Here is a 23,258-nt window from a genome sequence, read left to right as displayed (position 1 = left end):
TGCCGTTATTTATAACTTGATGGTCACCTTTAGTATGCTAAACTGGATTACACTCGATTATAGTCCCCCCCTTTACTTTTCCGTGGCCATTTTTGGAAAAAAAGGGGGGACTATATTCGGAGATATACGGTAATTAAAAAATATGATGAAGGAACTTAATTTCTCCAGGAACACTAAAAAAAAAGTAGATTTCATAAAGGAGTGTATAGTTGGAAAACATAAAAATGATTAAAATAAATCATTTCTATTGAAAAAAAGTAGTATAAGATGTGTTTAAAGGATTTAAATTTACAAGGAATATTACAAAAGAGACATCATTTACCATTCCTATGAAATTTCTTCTTCGAGGAAGAATCACAAATCAAGGCACTAATGTGTGTCAGAAAACTTGCAGCTGAATCTAGTTGACTTTCTTTAATTTCATGCCAGCAAAACATGCATTTTTTCCTCTTTACCCCAGCATTAAAAGGTTTTGAAGGGTTAGCATCCGTCACAAATCTTCCTCGTAAATCATACTTTAGCCTATTCTGTCACTTGAATTTCAGGAACTTATTTACTTCTCAGAATCCCAAAAAATATATTGAATTTATAGTAGAAAAACACTTCAAAACTTCAATTAAATTCGATTTAATCAACTGGACAAAGAAAAAAATATTTTGAAAAGAATTTACATGTAGGTATCCAGAAATCATGTATCCAAAATGAATTTAAATTAGCTGACTTTGGTAATCAGCCAAAAACTAATAAATAAAATGAAAGATAAATTCTTTTGATAAGCCGAAAGAATTCTCACATTCCATGGAGTCAATACCTTCCATGGAAGTGCAGTCACAGATAAGATAGCAGATTAGGATCACTTCGGAAAGTAAGAGAGAAAAAAAATGGGAGGTGATGCCAGCAGAATAAAATTATGTAGCACCTAACCTTTACAGCTGACAGCATTACATTCCATGGCAGAGGGATTAATACAAACTGTGTGTAAAGATCGTAATGCCATATACAAAATAGTCCAAATACAAGAAGGCAGCTCCATTGTCTACACAAAATCCCAAGGAAGCTTTAATTTTGAATACAACCAAAACATACCTAAATATTTTGATCTTCATTATTCACCATTTCAGGGCTTCAATGGGAAAGGAAATTTAAAACACTTTCAACTAACATGCAAGCCAGAATGACAAGTTTCTTTGGTTTCTTATCCAATCAGCTACTAATATTCACAGTCAAGATGTTTATTGAACAGCTATACTGAACTAATATGAAGTAATGTATTTACACTGGGGTACACGCAAAAAAAGTTTAACCCCAGACTTCACACTTAAATAACTATACTCATTTACATCAATAAACTAAACATTCCATGCCAAAAACTTCGACAATCTAGGATACCTAGTTAATATTGTATGCCCAAATGTTACAATATAAACTAAGCTCTAAATAAAACTCAGCTAGGAAAAGCGAACAGAAGAAAAATAATTAAGACAATTTAATCACAAAAATAAAACTGAAGAAAACCTTATAAATAAAATAAAGCACAAAAAAGTAAAACAAGTCTACGGAAAATTCAACTTACCTGAAATAACTCTAATATTATCTACTATCTCAAACCTACTATGATAATCAAAGCGAGAACAAAAAACAATTGCTAACACTACCACAAAGCACTGAAGAATGCCAAGGTAATTCAAGCACACAACAACAAAGCTATTATGGAGTCCATAAGAAGAGTCAAATTCACCTGCTATTCCTATCCCTTGCTTAGCTGGCGAGCCATAACCCATGGGAGGAACCCCTCCCCCTCCAAATGCACCTACGTTCTGAGCACCCATCCCTCCCATGCCCAAACCCGTCATATCGCCACCACTCCCAAACAAATTCCCAGCTGCCGGGGGAGGATTACCCATTGCAGCGGGCGGTGCAGGGGGAACGGGACCCCCTGCGAGGGGTGCCTTGGAGGGCGAACCCCCGAGAGCAGCCCGGATGCTGTCATTCAGGTCATCAAATGCGGTCTTGCTGGCAGATGCAGTCGCGGCCGCGCTTGGGGGCGGGGGACGGGCCGGGGACCCAAAAGGTACTACGGCGGGAGGAGGAGACGCAGCCACGTCCGCCACATCCCCCAGTGCGGCCAACACGGGGGACGGGGCAGGGGCCATCGTGGGAAGGAATCCGGCCGTGGCATCCAGGCCCATCGTGGGGCCGTCCGACACTCCTGGGGGAGGAGCCTCCGTCTCGGGCTGCGCCACAACGCCACCCTCATCCCCTGCAACGTCCCCAAAGAGGTCTGCGACTGCGACGGTTGTCGGTTTTGCCATGGGAGGGGGTGGGTGGGGAGGGGGCACCCGGCGCTGGGGGGCAAGTACCTCGGCATCGGCAGTCGGCCGCGCCTCCCCTTCAAAGTGGGGCTCAGCCGCCTCAGCGCCGGGATCTGAGTCAGAGGGGGGCCCGTGATCAAAGAGATCTATGCCACCTCCAGCGGGAGGGGTCGGTGGGGCTGGAGCTCTGATAGTATCTGAGCTATATTCGGACATAAAAGGATTAGGAGGCGCAGCTGTTGGCATCCCAGCAGTGGCAGCTTGCAGAGAAAAATACAGAGGTTGAAAAGGGAGCCATCTCGTCAAGCCACAAGTTGTTAATTCACTAGCAGTCAAAGCCCACTCTTGCCCAAAGCACCAAGAGAGGGGGATCAAGACAAGATTTCAACAAGAAGAGAATTTGGACCATTATTTTCTCACAGTCATCTTTTTTCTTCAAATTTTTTTTTAAGGATTTCAGCCAAAAAGTGTGTTTTGTTTTAGGAAACTAAAGAAATGCAGCTTGGGGTACAATACAATGTGTAATAAGCAGGGACATTTCAAAAACTAATATTCAGAACATTTAGTCCCTCAGAAAATTTTTATATCATGCAAGTAACTAATCACCCGTCACCATGCAGGCATGATCTGACAAAAGCTTTTAGGAAAAAATGAAGTCAATCCCACAGATTAATCAACCACTACTTCCACTCATTACAAAAAGAAGAAGACATATGATAAAAAGGAAAGTATTTATGAATGCTTCAATACTAATGACACAGCCATTCAAAAAGCCCATTAAAACTAACTTACTTTGTGCATGATGCATTGGAATCCCAAAATTCATCTGACAAAAACAATTTATTTTAGTACTGTATATATGACTTGCATTGAGAAATACAGACAAAGTATTGAGAAGCTTGTAAATATTAGATTTTTCATTCGTGATGACCATAATGAATCTTTAAGTTCCTTTAACTGCAGGCCATTTTATTTTCCAAATGAGCATAAAACATGTGAACATCAATCTTTGGTCCATTCCAACAGGCATTTTCTTTCCAGGTGTAACTTTTACCATGCCAAATTGTCCATTCTTATTGCTTAACTTGCAAATTTAGTGGCACTACTGAAAGTTCTCAAGTAAAATCCCTTGATTAATCATCAATTCATGATGAATATCAATGCATTTAGTATTCTTTTAACCATATAATCTGTCAACCCACAATGTTTCAACATTATCCCCATTTAGACAAGCAAATCATACTTAAGCACCTTGAACTCTGTTACTAATAATTTTCAGTTTATCGCCAACAAATCATGGTTTGCATTAGAGCATTAAATCAAGTATGCATCACTGGTTACAGGAATTCCTCAAAATGTTAGTATCTCCTCCCAAGATGTGGACAAGTTTTCTCTAATTTCACTAATTAAAAGTGCACTTTTTCATACTTGAACAAAGGATACAAGTAAAAAGGAATTAAAACCACTGATGTGCAATCAACTGGTTAAAGGGGTGCGAAGAAAATTAAATACACCTATGCAAGCATTAGACCACATTTATCACGAAGATGCCAGACTATTCAAAATAAAAGATGAATTTATTCACAAGACCATTGATTCACACACGCTACTGGTGAGGTTCTCAAATATTGACAGTGAATCAAGTACACAACCATACTATTTCTACCATAATTCATTGGTAGATTATAATTGCGGTAAGAGAATAAGATTACACTCTAGTTATGGCCACTGAGTACACACCATTAAAACAATTAGCACAGCTCCATAAAAAGATGAATTTTGTCTACTGGTTTTGATTTTTACAACATCATTTTCAGAACCAATCAGTTCAGTCTCAAAAATTATGCTGTAGACTTTGAAACTGAATTTTTATTCAAAAAATTAATTTTTTTATGGCAATGTACAAAGTGGAAAGTGGATCATGTTTAGTTTATGAATGTTCCGCCAAGTAATGGCCAATTCCTTCAACTTGATGGTCAGAAAAGTTAGAGCAACCCTGAATTACAGGAGTTCCAATCAATGCACAAAGGACTATGCCACCAGTCAAGGCAGGAATTGAAGACCACAATAACCATTTTTCCCCATGGCTCTCGAAAAAGCTTAGCTGGCTCAGTTTAATCCCCTCATTTAACATGCACCCCACTGCATACACTAACTAGAAGAATTTTTTCAGTATTGTTTCAAATTTCTTCAACAACTTCTCACAGAAAGATTTCAGAATAATGATGCAAATTACTGTGATCCAATATCTAGGTGCATGAAACTAATAGTGGGCTAAAGAGTGCTCATTATTAATTGCAAAGTATAAACAATAAACAAAAATGAACTAGTCACAATCTTCAAAAATCTAATCTCGACAATAAATTATGAAAACTAAAGGATTATTTTCCTTTTTTTGCTGAAAAAATACAAACTCAAAAACATTATAGAACTCCAACATAGCTGCTGATTGAAACAAAAAAATAAAGAATGAGAACTGTAAAAGTATTTTGACTGGTGCCATGGTAATACCCACCACATCAAAGCTTAGCAAGATGCACATACATACTAAGCAACAAAATGAAATATTTAGTGAAAAATAGAAGAAAACTGAGCAAGGATTGTATAAAAACAGAGAGAAAAGTATTTAGAGAGCCCAAGAGTTGTGTGTGTACACACCCAATGGCCGGGAGAAAGAAAATGTTGGGAGCTATTCCATAGTGGCCACTCTATTGGAACAACAAGAATGCAGTTAATTCACATTACAATGACTTCACAATTCAACCCCGTATTTTTCTAAAGTAAGTGGTCTCCATTAAACTGAAGATGCTGAATGGGGATTTAAAAGATATTCAGTGAGATCTCTGGAGAATCCAAGAAATAAATGAATGAAGAACAATACTCAAACGCAATGGACATCATCATCACCGCACTGAATTCAACCATTGGCATTCTAGAAAGAAAATTATGAAAATAATCTATATACCCATTAATGATTAACCACGTTACAACACAAATCTAAATTTCTATGCACACACATAAAACATTAGCAGAGAGTTAGGGCACAGAACAGAAGTATCATACATAGTCCTCAAAGATTTCTAGTCCTAACTATAAAAAAAGTTAGATTTTATAAATAAAAAAGGTTAAAATATTCCATCAGCAGAAAGATTCACCTTCAAAATATGACAATGATGTACCTGCTACTCATGGAACCTATAAAAAACTACTTGAAAGAAAATGAGGAACAATTTACTACTAGAGCTACTATGTGCAAATAAAATTAACTTACCGGGGCTTACACCTTCAGAAGCACCTCCAAATACAGAACTGAAGTTTTTATCTGTTACAAAAGTATTTGTTGAAGACGGAGCTGGAGCAGCTCCAAAGCCTGCAATGCAATGAATGATCAACGATGTACCACTCTCTACAGTCAACTAGAATAACTATGATTGGATGTAATAATTTAATGAATTATCCCTAGTGGCAAGATAGGTACTAAAAAAATAAATACATCCAAATAAAAAAAATTAGGTTAAACTAAAAAAATGGTTAGTGAAAAAGGAGAGAAAATTGTGAAAATACTCAAATGGATGATTACTTTGTAAAAGTGATTCTCTTATTCGACTAATGTAACAATGCATAATTGATGTGGTTTCAGGTTCAAGGTACATATATGTATGATGCTAATACATAGTTAAAATTAAACCACAAGAGCATGATAATGGCCAACCGTACAGGCAGGACAGAGAATAAAAGTGTATTTCCAATCAAGCTAAGCTAGTTGGGATGCATTACCTTAATAAATCGTTTGCACTGAACGCAAAAGAAAGATTTTCATTATTATTGTTCATGACAAATGAGAGGAGATTGGCCCCCCATCAACTTTATTCATATTTATAATAAGGTCACCCCAAACATCAATTACAATGAAAAATAATATCATTAATTAAATTATCTAAATCACCTTTCACTATCATGTTAAAATCATTCGACAAGACTTATTGCAATTGCATAAGGCGTATAAATTGATAAATTCCATAAAAGCAAAATAACCAATTACTTGGTTGCGAAAGAGTGCATGATGAATGAAAAACTAAATTACAAACTGGCAATGAAGCAGTTAAACATGAAGGCTTTGTATATCACTATGACAAACATTATTACAAGAATAGCCGGCACCAGGCAGTCTCATTAGAAGTGAGCAAAGTCCCTCAACATCCGAGGAGGAAAAGCAAGCCATGAAATTGATTAGCAGAGAAGCTAGAGATGTGCGAATAGTATCCGCGAATACTCGAATACTAGAAAGTATTCGATATTCAAGGTCTCGAATAATTATACTAAAGGTATGCTCTTGAATACCTCGAATACTTTGAATTTCGCGCCATACACTGTCGCACGCATGTCGTTGGTAGTTGACTCAGAAAAATGTAAAGAACTCAACTCGTTTAGTGTATGCAGCACCGTTATTGGCAAGTTGAGGAACTACATCAAATTCACCGATTAGAGCGGTGAAAAGAGTTCGACATGAGGAACCGAAAATGATCGGGTGAAAAAAATACGAAAATCCCCGCTTTCCCCCACCATGAGAACATCAGTGCCGTGGGATAGTAACTATGTATGTAGCGCAATTCCCAATATCCTTTTCCCCCTCCATCCGTCAACCCTCAGCTCCTCCTCTTAAGCTTTCCTCTTCTCCAAAATCAAACAAAAGGCCCCAGCTTGCGCAGGGCTCGTATTACGACCATAAATCAAAAACTTTAAAAGAAAATCTCAAGTTACAGGAGAATAATAGAATCGTGTTTCACCCTTCCCTCGTTCTCCCTCACTGACATTTTTCTGCCTACCTGCTTCGAAGTTCCCCATTTCTGGAGGTCAACTGCTGCACGAGTCATCTATTAGCCCAAAAGGTGTCTAACAATGACTTTCGGCAATTGATATTACACCTTTATTGGATTGAAATATTAGCATTGTGCGCATAATTTAAAAAAGATTAACACCAAACGTGACATATTTCTGACTTTATTTAAGCATTTTAAGCAAGGTAATAAATGTCAAAATATGACGGAGACTTAGCATTCTGGCGAAACTCGATGTTCTCGCAACTGAGCCTCTCGGAAGTTTTTTTTTTTCGAAAACATATATCAATTTACAATTTATGAGTTGTGCTATAAATCTCTATTGTTACAGTCACAGGCGAAGGGATATTTTCTCAAGATATTTGGTTTCTCCCTGCTAGCAATTCGAATTCATCTGCTTATCTCGTGAGACCTTCCAAAGATAGCCTGAAAATAATTGAAGAAAATCTGGTGGAGAAGCGTGTGTATTTTGCAAAATGCCTCTGATTGTCCGCTAGCACTTGACCGCAGGAGTGGGGGTAAAGCGAGCTATCTGTTGAAAATAAGAAGTTGGAGGAAGCCGAGTATGAGATGGCCGTGCCGCTGAAATGGCGTTTGGTAGATAAGAATGTATACATTAGACAGAAAACCATCGTAGCAGTGTAAATACCAAGATGGCATGCAATCATTTTTTTGCGAGGTGGTGAGGCCCCTTGGAATATTTGAAAGAGATGTTAGTTGAATCAACTATATGCCCAATTGTTTCCATAAAATTAAAACATTCCATTAATCAGCTAAATTCCTGCTTGAATCCTTTAAAGGAAATCACAATTACTCGCCAAAATCATGTGTTTCCTGCTGCATAGGCAAACATTCCCACATTCATCGTTTAGTATTCGAGGTATTCGAATATTCGAGCAATGATTTAACATTCGAATTCGATATTCGAGTTCGAGAAATCTGCTATTGGACCCATCTCTAATAGAAACAAAAGATTGACCCTTTACGTCGCTTAGTTGAGGAATTATTTCACCACTTAATAAATACATTAAATATCTTCTATAATCAAAGACATCATTACAATAGCATAAATAGACCCTAGCATCAACTCCAATAATGGTCCTACTGTAAATAGATTGTTCATGAGCCACAAAACTTTCAATTTTAATACTTTTCCACCCTCAGAATAGAAGTTGATGAATCAAATGTAAAATCCATTTCATAAATGATCATTTGTAAATAATTGCTTGACAATGAAAGGAATTAAATTAAGCAAAGGCAAATTAAATCTTTCCAAATCACCTAATTTTTGTTAATAGATTAAAAAAAAAATGGAATCCCTTTCACAAGTATAGGATTCTGAATGCCTTTAATTATGCATCTAAAAATATAATGGCAGACCCTCTACCAGCTGTACAGCAAAACCAGCATTCACTCTTAAACAGCTCTTTTAGATTTAGGGTTGCAGATATCCAACTATGTTTGTAAGACCTAATCAAGCAAGGAAACTCAGTAAAAACTGCTACCGGATATATAAAGCAACATTTTACCCATTTGAAAGTATTATACCGTATTATAAATAAATGTTTACCTCATTACTGCCGTACATAGGATTACATGATTCCATTGCCTACAAGTGACCATTTGTCTCCTTAATTTAACAAATAAAAATATCAACCTGCTACATGAATTTACGGCAACTTACTGTAAAATCCCATTTCCAGATTCCACTACTAACCCAAAAAAGGCTGAAGTGCAAAGCAGGAAACAAGAAAAGTAATGACTTATACTTCTTTACTCAAGATTTGGACATCAAATGTTTGCAATCCATACACTGCCTATTATCGCTAGGTGATTCAGCCCTTCATATTGAAACTGAAAACAGCTAGCATAATTTTGCTACAAGATGAATTTCAACCATCACACTCAGAGCATTCCAGAGGAGTTTTCTAATGTTTTTGCTGCTAATTTAGGTACACAACATGAAATAAACAAGTGTAAATATTTTTAAAGTGAGTATAACTGTGTGTAAACTAAGGAAATCGAAACTAAAATCCTGCCTTCAATGAGCCACACATCCAAGGCTCTGTGACCACACGTGTAAGAGAGTGATGCCAGAAAACAACTACGTCGGACACCATGGCACACAGTCGCGTTGGGCACAAGTTGTCCTCGAGGCAACCAACTTTAGCAGGGTGTACAGTAGACTCCCGATTATCCTAATGGCTAATGATGGGGAGGGACGGCACGAATAATCGGAAAACACGGATAACCCAAACATCAAATCCAATGTCTTGTAATGATCATAATTTACGTAAAACAAACAATATATTATTATTTATGCCATTATTCTGCTTTATTAGCGTGCTTCCCGGACTCAATGAGAGCTTTCTTCGCCAGTTCGCGATCTTTTTAGCGGCAATAACATGGTTGTACTCGTATTATTAATGCTCCATGTAAGGCCTGGTTTCGAAAACCACACTATCGTAGCTGTGTGATCGCGGATACAGAAAAGTGATTTGCACAAACGCTTCAAAACAACTGCTCGACGTCGGAAACTACATCGTCAGGCACCACGCCACGCAGTCGCGTCTCGCACAAGTTGCCCGGGTTGCAACTGCTGCCGGACGTGTATCTGTGATCACGGAGTGCGTTCGCGCACTGCTAGGCTTGGAAAACACGAACTCGGTGATCCCTTGAATGCAGCTAGCGCGCGATCGCTTCCGTTTTACGAACGGGATTCTGACGGAAATGATAAGCCTGGTGTATCCTAGCATTAATGCAGTAATTCCGATAATTTTGGGTCCAATTTTATTTTTTTATATGATCGCAGGAAAAATTGAGCGAGAGTTAAAATCATGCACGGATAATCCGCAACCCGGATAAACTGCAGCCGGATAATCGGGAGTCTGCTGTAGTTCCAAGATCACTCAGTGAGATCGTGCCCCCTCACCATCCACAATGCTTGGAAAAGAGTGGCACAAAGCCCCCACAAAGGCAACTGGCATGTGATCATGCTGTCACTCATCATGCAGAGCTTCTTGGAGAGTGGGACTCAAAAAGAGCAATTATGGGATTTATCACCTACGAGAGTGATGAGGAAAGTGCTGGGACTAGATGAAAAGGGCACAATAAGTGGGAAGATGTAAAACACAATACTGCAAAAAACGGATCGTACTGTATATTGCTTGATACTCAAGTTTCTAAGAAATCCTTAGGGGATGATAGAAAATATTTGGGCAAAGTATAATTAGTCTAGCTCGTACTCTGCATATATATTTCAATGACTGAATATGCTGGTTTTTCAAATTTAATGAGAGCAGTAAAATCAGTTACATTGAATTTGCCCCTAAGGAAATGCAAAATATTTATATATTCTTTGTTGTTGCACTTGCAAATATAAATTAACCTCATATTTTGCAGAGAAATAAAACTAGATAAATATTTACTATGTAGGAATGCAATTTGAGGAGCATGGAATGCATCTGAATTACATAAAAATGTAATGCTAATAAATAATGTGGGGTTTCCAACACCTGTGAAATACGTTAGGTATAGCTGTAGTGGTCAAACTGCACTAGCTGATCCATAAAATTAAAATCAAATGATAGTTTTAAATATATAGATGATACAGTGTTCCCCCTCAATTACCAGTGAAATTGAACAACCATTCTCCTTTCAGCACACAAATAAGTGAACTGCAGTTGGGATCAAAGTTAAACAAGTTAGAAGTGAATAGTAGAAAAACTGTTGCAAGATATAAGTAGTGCCCAAGGCATTAATTAAAAAAGGCCCATGAATATGTTACTTCAATAGCAATTCTTGATTGATCTAAGTAAGTCTGTAAGATCCATCAAAAATACCAAAAATTAGCTATATAAAGTAAGGCAAAAGTTGAAAAGGCCTGCTTAACAGTAACTATCTAAGGTACCTCTTCTACATTTAAGAAAATGCTAACATCCCTAGAGCCAAATGCCACTTCCAATTTAAAGGAAATAGGATGGAGGGAGGTCAATAGTGAAAATTTTCAAAGAAAAAAGTTTCCAACATCGCAACTTGAGTCAAGGGTGAGTCTATTTATGTGATGTAATGCCATAATTCACAACTGTTCCACATTATTGTCAAATGAGTTGTCTCCTACAGAAATTATGAATGTTTAAGGAGAAATGTAATTTATCAACAATGCAACAAACCATTTATACTTGCACTAGAGAATACTGTACGTCTAGCTACAGTGCCTGTGGCGGAATCATGTTGCTCTAATGGACAGTCATTTACTGCAGTGACTGAATTGATTCCAGCTATGGGATCTGCTACCAATGCAAATTAAGATACCTTTTGCACTAGTGCAAACCATTTCTGGACATACTGTGGAGTGGAATTAACTTTAATGCTAAAAGTTTAGTTCCTTCTAAGGGGAATGCCATCAGAAGAGAATAATTCAGTCTCCTAACGATGTTCCCAGACCAAAATGTTTAATATTTAAAGTTCATTCCACATCGAAAAATGGTTTCCACTAGCACATTTAATCATGGCAAACATCTAAAAACAAGAATTAGATACTTTTTCTTCACTACCAAAGGAATTTTTGCAAAAATAATTCCTTAAGCTAACCAAATTAACTATGGAATGGAGAAAGACAGTCTACTTATCTCATCCTCTCCTCCAAGCTCACATCAAATCAGTGAACAAATGCAGCACATTTGACTATCAAATACCTAGAACTTTAGAAGTTACATTTGACTGGGTATTAGTAACTAAGATTTATGGTGTTTATCTCATTAAATTTCCAGGAAGCAACTTTGGCTGATCCTGAAAATCTAGGAAATTGGAGCATCAGTAGTGCGGCACGATTTTAACCGCCATCGAGTATTTGATAAAATACAAGAACATTAGTTCAACATCAACAACTAGTACAGTTGCAGAGGGAATCTCCACATTTAAACACAGAGTGACGATGCTAAGAAAACATCAATTAAAGAAGCTATCAAAAAAATTTAGTTAATCACATAGAAAAAAGAAGAGGTGGGAATGAATAGCAGAGCCTGATCACATCAATGCCTTGATGCAGCTACAAAAGAAGAAAGTAACGCTAATACCACTAGTTTATCTAAAATGAAGCAGCCACCTCAAAGCTAAATATGCCTGTAGACTGAAGGCCTCTCTCAGATGTTCTAAGGCTGTAAATGGAACTCATACAGATGCATGATCCATTAAGGAAGAAAAATAACTACTCATTACCTTAAGAAAATTAGAAACATTTATGTCATCCTTGATTGTTAAGGTTGGTTAGGGGTGCTTGAATTTATACAAATAAGAAATTAGTTTTTACAACCATTTCACTGCCAAATAGTGAATATAATGAAATTAATTGATTACTAGGAACATTATCAACTGTTACATCAACCAGCACAAATATTTTATGAAAACATTGTGACTATGATTTTACCTACTAATTATGATCCAGATTAATTGTGTAGTTTTATATTAAATGGTTAAACAGAGTTCATTTTTGAAAAACCTATTAAAACATTTCCATGAAAGTAACAAATTACTATCTATGCAACAGTGGCAACAATTGTTTTAAGCACACAATACGTTGAATGAGCAAACAGGGAAAGGGTTACGGGAGCAATTAAAGTAAACCAATCCACCAAATGATATCTAGAGTGACAAACTATAATTGTTCTCTGACTGAAACATGGGAAAATGTCCCCAACGATGAAGTAGAAGGGAATAGGGATTTGATTTCAAGTAACTGCTCCTTATAGAGCTTATGAAACAAATTCACTAAACTGACGATACCTCTGAACACAATAGAAAATGCCAGGGAGAGAGGAATGACAATCAAAGAGTTAGTAATTCCTAGGAAAATAAAGTATATTAGTTTCTAAATCTGCTTTGATAAAAAAATCCTACTTCAAGAGATAAGTGCAAATTTATTTAAGGAAAACAGTCAACATACTGCTAAAAACATAGGACAAGAATGTATAACTTAAACATAAATGCCAAGATTATGGAAAACATATACATATTTTAATATGTACTGTTCCTGCTGCTAAAAAGGTGATTCAAATCATATAACAAAAATTTTAAAGCACCATTCTATGGAAATAAATTCATTAAGATAATGTCAATCCACATGGAGTGAGTCATTGAACTAATGATATTTTTTAAAAATAATGCAATTTCAATGATTCTTCAGAATAGCATCTCAGGGAATTCTTCCTTTGCTATCTCATCTAAATATCATGATAAAATATATGTAATTGACATCCATTAAGTGATAATCATGATTAATTTTAGCCTGACCATGGGACATCATCAGAAACGCCAGCAAAACCTACCATTTGAGATCCACATATTAGGGGCGGCTGCAGTGGGCGCAACCGGAGCTGCAGAAGCAACTTGAGGCTGAGAGGAAGCAGTGAATATGTCAGCAAATGGATTGCCACTCAGCTGGAGGAGATCATCAGAGGCCTTGCTCGGCTGCAAGAAAAAAAGCTTCCATTAATTTCTCCATCTCATGCACATGAATCTTTAGAAGGGAGAACATTATTTCAAATCTTATGATGCCCTTGTGATGATCATTTCCTTAACATCATCTCATCATGATATTAAGGAAGATGATGCACAATAATCAATCACGACATAGGCACACACTGCGGGCTTCCATCCACACTTTAACACCATGTGTTGCATTCAAGGATCTACAGCCACAATCAAACAACCATTGTTTCCATCCCTTCGAGTGATAACTCTAGCTGTAGCTTACCAGGGATCAAAAAAGTAATTGCTTGCCCTCATCTATTCTGAATCACTTGGTCATCCCACTGCCCTTTCTACATCACTTTAGCGATCGCATTGTGTCAGTCCATTCTCCTTTCCATCAATGTTAACACGTTTCATTCAATTAAAAGCCAAACTTTGTGTTAAACTTGCTGTTAACTGTCACCCATTCTCATTGACTGAAAGGAGGTGACAGTGATAGTTTCAGTGACAGAAAAATGGACAAGCCAAGTGACGGAAAAATGAGATGGAACTTCAAATCCCTGAAGACATCCGGTCATCCCCCGAGGTCATTTTTCTGCCATCAATAGAGCAATCAGTGGAGAAAACACTCAATAGGGATGGAAAGAAATTGTAGTGCAATTCAAGCTCCAGATTAATCTTTGTACCCACGAAGAACAACTAGTGTCTGGCCTTAACTTATACATCTATGATTTAGAATAGAAAAAAGTAGCAAAAATAAAAGTTAAATCATGAAAACATTAAAACTAATGCTAAGATGAAATCTATTAAGAAACATGTACCCAAAGATTGTTACCAACACACGCAAAAGATAAATACTTTGAATGCTTAGGCCAAAAGATGATCAATAAACCAACATTAACCAAAGTAATATTCATGAATACATGAATAAACAATTCCTGCAAGGCCAATCAGGAACTAGTTTGGAAAATGTTTCTGATGGCTCAAAATAGTGAATAATATGCAAATAAACAAATTGTAACAAGACAAATTTCTTTCATATTTAAAAAAAAGGCCATTATGCACAAATTTGGACATCAAAGAGAAAGAATTTTAGGGTAAAATTGTGGCTTAAGTAATTATGAGAGTAAGAACAAAGCCTCGTTAACACAAACTTTGTATGACTGTGGAGCAAAGAACTTAAGATTAGCATCTACTAGTTCAAAAACAACTTTATGTGGCATAATTGACTAGGAGCAGGCAATAACTAAGAAAAGCGATTTGATGCTTTCACAGCGAATGGTGTGGGTGCACTCTTCTTGGGATTCCCATCAGGTCAATTTATTCAGAAGGGCTAACGTCTCAAGCTCCGACTCTGGGCTGAGCCCTGAGGATGAGCCATCATGGAAAAATTAATCCAGGGGGAATCCAGAGAAGAGCTACCCACAGTTAAGAAAAGCTTAGCCTTTTCATAATTATACCAAAAAGATAGGAAAACAGGAATGTCAAAAGAGAGCCCCAAAAGCTATTTAATGTCTTCAAGTAACAATTGTTTGTTTGTTTTGCTTTTTGCTTGATGTCTGCGCCTGACATCATCAGAATCGTAATTGAAATTTCTTATTCTGATGGCAAGATACACCCTTCAAGAGGGTTTTCTGAATGAAAATTTTCAAGCATAACAAATTCTAATTAAGTCACCATAACTCCAATTAGGGCCAGGCATGACCTCACCCTGGTCTGGACCATACATGGCAGAATAAATTATTGCTTGGAGTCATTGCAAGCCATATCACAAGTTAAACTTGGTTGATGTGACTGCAACGTAAGCGACCTCAATTCAAATACGTTAAGTTGCATTCAGTAGAGCACACATTATCCATTGGATTGAAGGGAGAAAAAGAGCCCCGACTGTTAACCAAAACATATTAATGAGCAAATATATTCAAGATGAACACCCCCAGCAATTTTTTTTTAAGTGTTCTCGGAATATTTTGCATAATTTCATTAGCAAACATCTTTGAGGTTTGAAAGGATAGGAAAGATGGATTAGCAGGGATGAGGGGGAACTGATGGACAGATTATAAAAAGATGCAGTTACACGATATAACCTGCGCTCAACTTTCTTCCTTAAATGAGGATTACATCATACCTGTGCCATTCCACTGCCTGCAGATGCAGTTGGTGACCCAAAAAGGTCGACAATAGGCTGATGAGAAGACAGAGGAGAGCCAGTGGTTGGTGATGAGCTGAGAAATGGATTTGTGCTGGCCTGCATCGAAGTAGGAGACTGTCCTTTGGCTGCATTTTCCTGAAAGGACATTTTTAAACATATTTCACATCACAAGATTTCAGTCACCTCCGTTGACTAAAGAGAGAAAAGTTCAAATGACTCAAAGTTGGCAACACTAACTGAGCAAAAACTGTGAGTTGTACCCTGATGATTTAACGCACTGCTCGATAATTCACCTCAAAAACATTTTTCTTTTCAAGACTTGACAAATTCGTGTAGATTATTGTCAAAATACCGTATTTACTCATGTAAGCCACGCCCTCGTATCTCCACTCACCCCCATTCTTGGGCCGGCTTGAGAGGAAAAAACTTCTTAGCACTTTTAGCAGTATAATATAATTTTGAGGATTCCTGTAAGCCACACAGCCCACTTTTTTCACTGGCATTTCCGGAAAAAAGGTTCACGGCTTCTACGAGTAAATACGGTGTGACGTAATCGCAAGTTTTTTAATAAGATACTGAAATTTATCAGCCTCTGTGACAAGAGGCCGCACGTTCGAGTCCCATCTGGATATCCAGGGCATTATTCTTTCTGTATATTACAATTATTAACATGTTGAAAGCCCCAAAATAAAAGGCCAAATGTTTACAGGTGTTTTCAGTGGTATAGGAATAAAGAAATAGAATGCATAAAATGGCATATTTTCACCTTGAGTGATGTTCATAAAATATATAGGCCATTGTGAACAGAAGCTCATGGAGTTAACGTAATAACTAATCAATTTTTCAAAATAAGGCCAAAAAAATCTTAAATGGCAGCCTCTAGTTGATTGTCATAAATATAGGAAGCTTATCAGAAATGTAAAGAGATGTCAGTCCACATAATGGAGCACTAAATTTGCAGACTGATTCCTACCAATTCCTACCCAATCTCCCAGTCCCTGTGCCTACAACCGCAGCTCCCATTGCGGGTCAGTTACTTCATTTAAATTAAGACACAAGCACATGAATCAAAAAATGCACCAACTATAATACAATGAAAATATGGCAGACTCCTGATTATCTGGCTGTGGTTTATCAGGGGTGCGGATTATCCTTGCATGATTTTCACTCTCACTCAATTTTTTCCACTATCTTTATTTAAAAAAAATAAAATCAGACTCAAAATCATTGGAATTACTGCTTTAATGCGAGGGATACACCGGGCTTATTATTTCCGTTACAATCCCCATCTTATAATTGAAGCAATCCCGTGCCAGCTGCATTCACGGGAGTACCGTCTTCCTGTTTTCCAAGCCTCGCAGTGTTTCGACCGTGCTCCGTGATCACGGATACACGTCCCGCAGCAGTTGCAACCTGGGCAACTTGTGCGAGACGCAACTAAGTGGCGTGGAGCCTGACAGTGTAGTTTACGACGTCGAGCAGTGGTTTTGAAGCATTCGTGCAAACCACTTTTCTGTTTCTGTGATCACACAGCCACGGATGTGTGGTTTTTGAAACCAGGCCTTACATGGAGCATTAATTATATGAATGCAACCATGTTATCGCCGATAAAAATATCACGAACTGGCAAAGAAAGCTCTTATTGTGTCCTAGCACTCTAAAATAACAGAATAACTGCATAAATAATAATATATCGTTTTAGGTAAATTATGAACATTACAAGACATTAAAGAGAAAGTGTGGGTTATCCGTTTTTTCTGATTATTCGTGCCGTCCCTCCCCATCATTAGCCATTGGAGTGTACTGCATCATAGTTCATAGAGATACTTCCATCATTATTGAGGGATAAAGAAAAAAAAAAGTTAAGAGCAAGCAGGTATGCATGTCACTGCATAACCAAGTTATCGTATTTTGCAAAAAGCATCGTCAATATCCATAATTTAAGCTTTCCCATACCATTTATAATAAATTAGTTAAAAATTGTCCAGGTACTTTCAGGTTTCAATTGCCTTACTGACCAAATGGGTTTTGCAGTTTTTCTTTTTCAGCTAAAGAAATAATAAAATATAATACCCATGAGTATTGTCCCTGGCACCATAATTGCACAACCGTTATGCTCAGAAGAATCCTCCAGTATTAGGGGAAAAGGTCTGTGACAGTCATAAAAAATTCCACATTCACCCAAACAAGTTTTTCTTACAACCAAGGACCATGTAAAATGACTATAAGCAAAAGAAGGGGCTCATGTTACAATTCAAAGCATTCCAAGTACTCCATTACCTAGTCATATAAATTCAAAGACACTGAATATGTTTCAGTAAGCACATTTAAACTCCATATTCACTTGCTTCGTAACAGCATGAGACAGTAAAGTTAAAAAATTTTAAACAAATTTTACTACAAATCAACATCCTTTATTATAAAAATTTAAGCTTTTCCATCATTTATAATTAAAAAGAATTTTTCTTAACGGAAGTTCCATGAGACAGGGGTTGTCTTAGAGTTGTGTAAATGTAATTCAAATTTCATCATTCAAAGAAAAATAATCTTAAACTAAAATATTTGAGAATTATAACAGTGATGAAATGGGAGGTTAGCTTCCTAATTATGGCTTGCATACATAAACCAAATGAGTTCATATAAATATTGTACCTTGTACTGGTTAAGTACAGCCTCCTCTTCGGCCAACACTTGCTTTCGCAGCGTGTCATCAATGGTCCCACCGGCAACGACAGATCCATTGGCAGCCTGATTCTCAAGTCGGGCATTCGCTGCCGCCGTACCAAATGCACTACTGGTGGAAGACAGTGCAGAGACTGCCGTCTTTACATTCACGCGATTGCTAAACAGGTTTTGGGCATCACACATGGTATCGAGGTGCAAGGTGGTTTGAGAGGCAGGCCAGAGCGGAACAGAAAAGGCCGACACATGGATAACATAGGAGCAAGGTATTGGTGTTAAGGTGGGAGAATAAAACAAAGGGAAACAAAATCAGGACGGAACTAAACAACGCTAACTACACAGAAAATCAACAAAATAGGTGATGTACGCGACTAACAAAAATTACATGAGTAGGACATGCATTAATTCACTTTATTTGTGCTCATGAGATGATTTTAAATACAGCTTAAACTTGTCAGGGATCTATTATGGTGCATGCTATAAATATATATGGGAGATGTAAAAATGTATTTGAAAGCCCAAATGACTGGTGAACTCAAACATCTACTCTTTTCAAAGCATTGATAGTTATTACTATACAGCTATGTAATGCTATAGAACTTCATTCCTGCTAAACTCAGCAACACTAAGTTGGTCACAGATCTGTAACAATTCTCATGAATTAGCTCAATGGCTCCCAGTAATAAAACGTTTTTTTTTTTAACAACACAGAGAAACTATTTCTCAAATTAAGTAATTCAACAATTCAAAAAAGCTAAAACGCGCACAAATGCTATATGAACGTAAGCTGCAGGTAAACTAAAGCAAAATATATGTAATTAAAATTGAACTAAAAATAAGCAGGAAGCGAGCAAAAGTAAAACTTATAAAATTGATAAGGAAAAAAGCTTGGTAGCTGGTAAAATGTTTCAAAATAATTTGAATTAATGCTTTTAACAAGGAGAAAAGAGGGTGTATACGTGCAAAGCCAATTTTCTGTTCCATTTAGAACTCCAATGAGATAGGGAATGAATGCCTCTTCAAGATGGCAAAACATTTTAATGACATCCACTTGCACACAGATTCAAAAACAAATCGCAATATAAAAATTGCTCATTTTTTACAATTTTAAATAGCTATGAATTTTTGACACTTAATATGAACTGCAATCCAAAGCCATTTTATGCAAATAAAAGCTTTTATGAAGACAGACATTAAAATAGAAATGACATGAAGGATATCTGTACCATTAGAACATTTACACACAAGATGACAAGTAGCTGAACAAATGCTCAACATATGATAACAGATCATTTAGACATAAATGCTTTCCACAGAAAAAATGCACAACAATTGGGTGTTTATTTACAGAATTTTGATACATTAGATGAGGGTACCAGAGGTACCAAAAAATCACTTTTATGTTTGATTGCAATATGGACACTTTAACAAATACAAACCTTGCTGTCTGTGTCGGTGTATTTGCAGCCGAGCCCTTTTTCCCTTCAAGAGAAGCCAAGTGCTGCTCCAGGGCATCAAGAAGGCTGCTTGGTGCCTAGAAATGATCACATGGGGTATCAGAAACGTATAAACAAGCAGCGACCATCAAACACAAACACACGTCAAAACCTGACCCACTCTCACCCTGGTCCACCCCGAGAGCGGGTCAGTTTTTGACTCTTCATTATATCCCTGACATTTCCCGATTTCCACTCTGAATTTTTTAAATTTCCCTGGCTTTATACCAAAGGCAAAACAGTCATACACGGGATGTGGGGAATTTCACTGTGAAAAATGCAGCAAGGTGCATTGTAAAATGAAGTCAAGCCGTAGCAGTAGCAGAAATAGAGTCAAGTGGCAAAAAGTTGACGAAACTCCTAGCCACACTGGCAGGAGGGCAACAAAATGCCCACCTCTCTGCTCACACGTGCAATATTCCACGTGAAATGAGGGTCAAATAGTGGAGGCCGAGACTTTTCTGGAAATCCATCATTGAAATGAGAAAAATGGGTTGCACAAATATCCAAATGAATAACATTTATTCAAAGGACTAAATTTAAACATTCCATGCGTTCCATCACAGTTTTTGTCATTTCATCACAACTATGGAACTTTTCCCTAACCATTACACAATTTCCCTGATATTTCCAGGGCTTCTCTAACTAGCATGAATCTTGACGAAACAAATCGAAGGGTTTGAAATAAAAATAAATAAATATGAGGGGATTGTGAAGTTAGCGCTCACTATGCTTTCAATTGGCTTGTTCACCAATGCAATGAATTTAATAGTCCATTTACAGTTAGAAAAATGAAGAGGCCCATTTCTTCCATTTTTCAATCCACTGCCTACTTCTAGAGCTCTTCAATATAAGGAGATGGAATTCAACAAAAAGCCTTTATCACAATGGTATTTTCATGAATAAAAAAACAAATAAAAATATCAATTAAATGGTACTGAAGGTGTTACGCTGTAAAAAAAGAAACAAAAAAGTGTTGTATTGTATCCGCAGCATAGGTGTACATAAGTCATTCCATATCAATGCCAACTGCAGGTTTTCAGGTGACTTACATACCCTGTGACTTGGTTAAGTACTTGATGCGTGACCACTACGGATTTTCAGAGGTCACAGTCAGTAGACAAGCAATGGTCACCAGAACCTATGCACTATCCCAAATATAAATACTATTCAACAGGTCAAAAGTTTCCCAGCAAAAAATTGCAAACTCCATCAAGCACTACCTACGTTTCGACAGTTTGGTATAGACCAGTCAATACATTCATGTACACATTTTTACCACCGGAGCAAGTAGAAAAAAGTGTGTGCTACATCCTTGGTCTACGTTGATATTGAAAAGAAAAACAAATAGCAAAAACTGTATTCAGTGTTCAATTCCACTGAAATTTATTCATACAAGAGAAAAGTGACATGTTAAATGGAAATAACAAATGATTGATGTTAACTGGAAAACATTAATATCAAGTATGCTCTAATTTATATTGCTGTCAATCAAAACATTAGCAATACAAAAAATTAGGATAACATGGGTTTTACTTCTGATTAATATTTCAAAAGCATAGAGCAAAAACAAACATCGATACTGTACGAAAGTACGCTGCAGGTAAGCTTAATCATAAATTATAAAGCTAAAAGCAAGCATACAAATAGAAATTAAATCTAAAATTTGAATTGATAGAGCAAGGGTATAAAATAGCACTTCACCTTGGTTAGATCTGGAATGTCCCCTTTATCAATGCCAACATTCTGAAATAGAGAACCCAGAAAATATGAGAACAAGGATTAATGGACACGCACACTGCCCAATTTTCACCAAAGAAATCCAGCACAAGTCCAGAAGACAGAATTTAAAAACAATTCAATAAAGTACGTCACATACACACACAAACCAAGATTAAAGAGGGACAAAGACTCATTTTGATAACACTCGACGAGTCCAACACGCACCTCAGCAACTTTGAGAAATTCAGCAACTCTATCCATTCGAATCAAAAACTTCTTGTAGAGATCTAATGCTTCCCTGCACTGTTTCTTGTTCATATCGAAGTATTTTTCTGAAACATGAGAGAAATGCGACACTTAAAAAAAATCAGTGGTCATAAAGTAGTTCACTAGAATTTGCTTATGAGACAATTGGTTGAAAAAAGTATAGGCTACATAGGAAGTTATTCTTAAAACAAGGAAGTTGGCCCAACAAAAACACGAGTCATTAGTTTCGCTCTTCTAGAGCAATGCACAACGTCACATTGAGAAGGGGTTAGAGGATAATTAATTCCCTTTCCCCACTCATGCAAAAAATAAAAAATATTTAGCACGTCTGACTGACCTGAGGACATGCTCTCTAAATAAGAACCCTAGTACAAAAATGAATTCAGATGAAACAAGATGTTACCTGAGAGCTATGCTTTTTATCTTGGGCCAACTTTTTTTTGGGCCATTTTGAAGAACCCGCCCCACCCCCCTCATTGCACGTATTTATTTCTATTTACACCATGTAAATTCCAAATGATAATTTAATGTAGCACAACAAAATATTACAAATGCAAAAATATTTTAACTTTAAAATACAGTTTAAAAATTTATGACTCACCTAACAAGTTTATGATTCCGTCATTGTAGCATGCGAACAATCTAATAAGATCACGGAACAAAAGCATAAACGACATGTTTATGACACCATTTGTAAGGTCATTTGCAGTACAGTCAAATTCCAACAATGAGTCAAGCTGGCTTTGCAATACTGGCAATGTTTTCAGAAGCTTTTCAGCATTCATAGTTCGGAGCGTCCCGTCTTCCTTCCTGCAAATATAAATTGCACATTAAATACTGTACCAAATATTAAGCAAATAATTTTCAGATTCTGATGCTCTGAACTATAAATACATACATAAAAATGCAAGGAATGTTACTCTGTAAAAACAAGTCCAATATGCAAGACTTGTCAGTCACTATCTCCAGAAATGCAAAAGCACAGCATTTTTAAACCATGTGCACGTAGTAAACACTGTTACTCAAAAGAATTCAATAACAGTTATCTCATAAAACAAAATACAGAAGCACTTGTGTTTCTTAAGAAATATTGGGATTAATGCATCCAAAGAAGTAATAGATTACTTCAAGGACATTTATGTAAGTCATGTTTCTCTTAGTTTAATATCCATTGTTGGTTATCCATTTACAAACACATTTTAATCACGCCTTTACACTACAAATTGATATTGATGAGTATGTAATAGCCAATTTTTACTCCTTCAATGTCAGTAGCACTGAACTGTACCCTAGGTAAGGTTATTGCCTTGCCAATCAA

The 23,258-nt window shown here is 36.8% G+C and overlaps 1 protein-coding gene across 12 annotated transcripts in view; it reads right to left on the bottom strand.

The window, feature by feature from the left end:
• The window catches only part of LOC124165482 (phosphatidylinositol-binding clathrin assembly protein LAP), a 97,921-nt gene that overhangs the window by 24,827 nt on the left and 49,836 nt on the right, over window positions 1-23,258 (bottom strand). For 7 of the 12 annotated variants that reach the window (XM_046542911.1, XM_046542918.1, XM_046542917.1 and 4 more), the window contains 8 exons: window positions 22,542-22,750; window positions 21,899-22,005; window positions 21,656-21,697; window positions 19,895-19,989; window positions 18,426-18,615; window positions 15,750-15,908; window positions 13,477-13,618; window positions 1,739-2,260 (listed from right to left, as the gene is read on the bottom strand). In XM_046542911.1, coding sequence (XP_046398867.1) covers window positions 1,739-2,260; window positions 13,477-13,618; window positions 15,750-15,908; window positions 18,426-18,615; window positions 19,895-19,989; window positions 21,656-21,697; window positions 21,899-22,005; window positions 22,542-22,750 — 1,466 coding nt within the window. Of the gene's footprint in view, window positions 1-1,738; window positions 2,261-5,583; window positions 5,683-13,476; window positions 13,619-15,749; window positions 15,909-18,425; window positions 18,616-19,894; window positions 19,990-21,655; window positions 21,698-21,898; window positions 22,006-22,541; window positions 22,751-23,258 lie in introns of all 12 variants that reach the window. The other 5 variants (XM_046542920.1, XM_046542921.1, XM_046542916.1 and 2 more) reach the window with 4 other exon arrangements.

This window comes from Ischnura elegans, chromosome 9 (assembly GCF_921293095.1).
Source record: "Ischnura elegans chromosome 9, ioIscEleg1.1, whole genome shotgun sequence".
NCBI classification, from domain to species: Eukaryota; Metazoa; Arthropoda; class Insecta; order Odonata; family Coenagrionidae; genus Ischnura; species Ischnura elegans.
The sequence above is the reverse complement of the archived record's forward strand: the minus strand, read 5'-3'. Positions and strand labels throughout refer to the sequence as shown.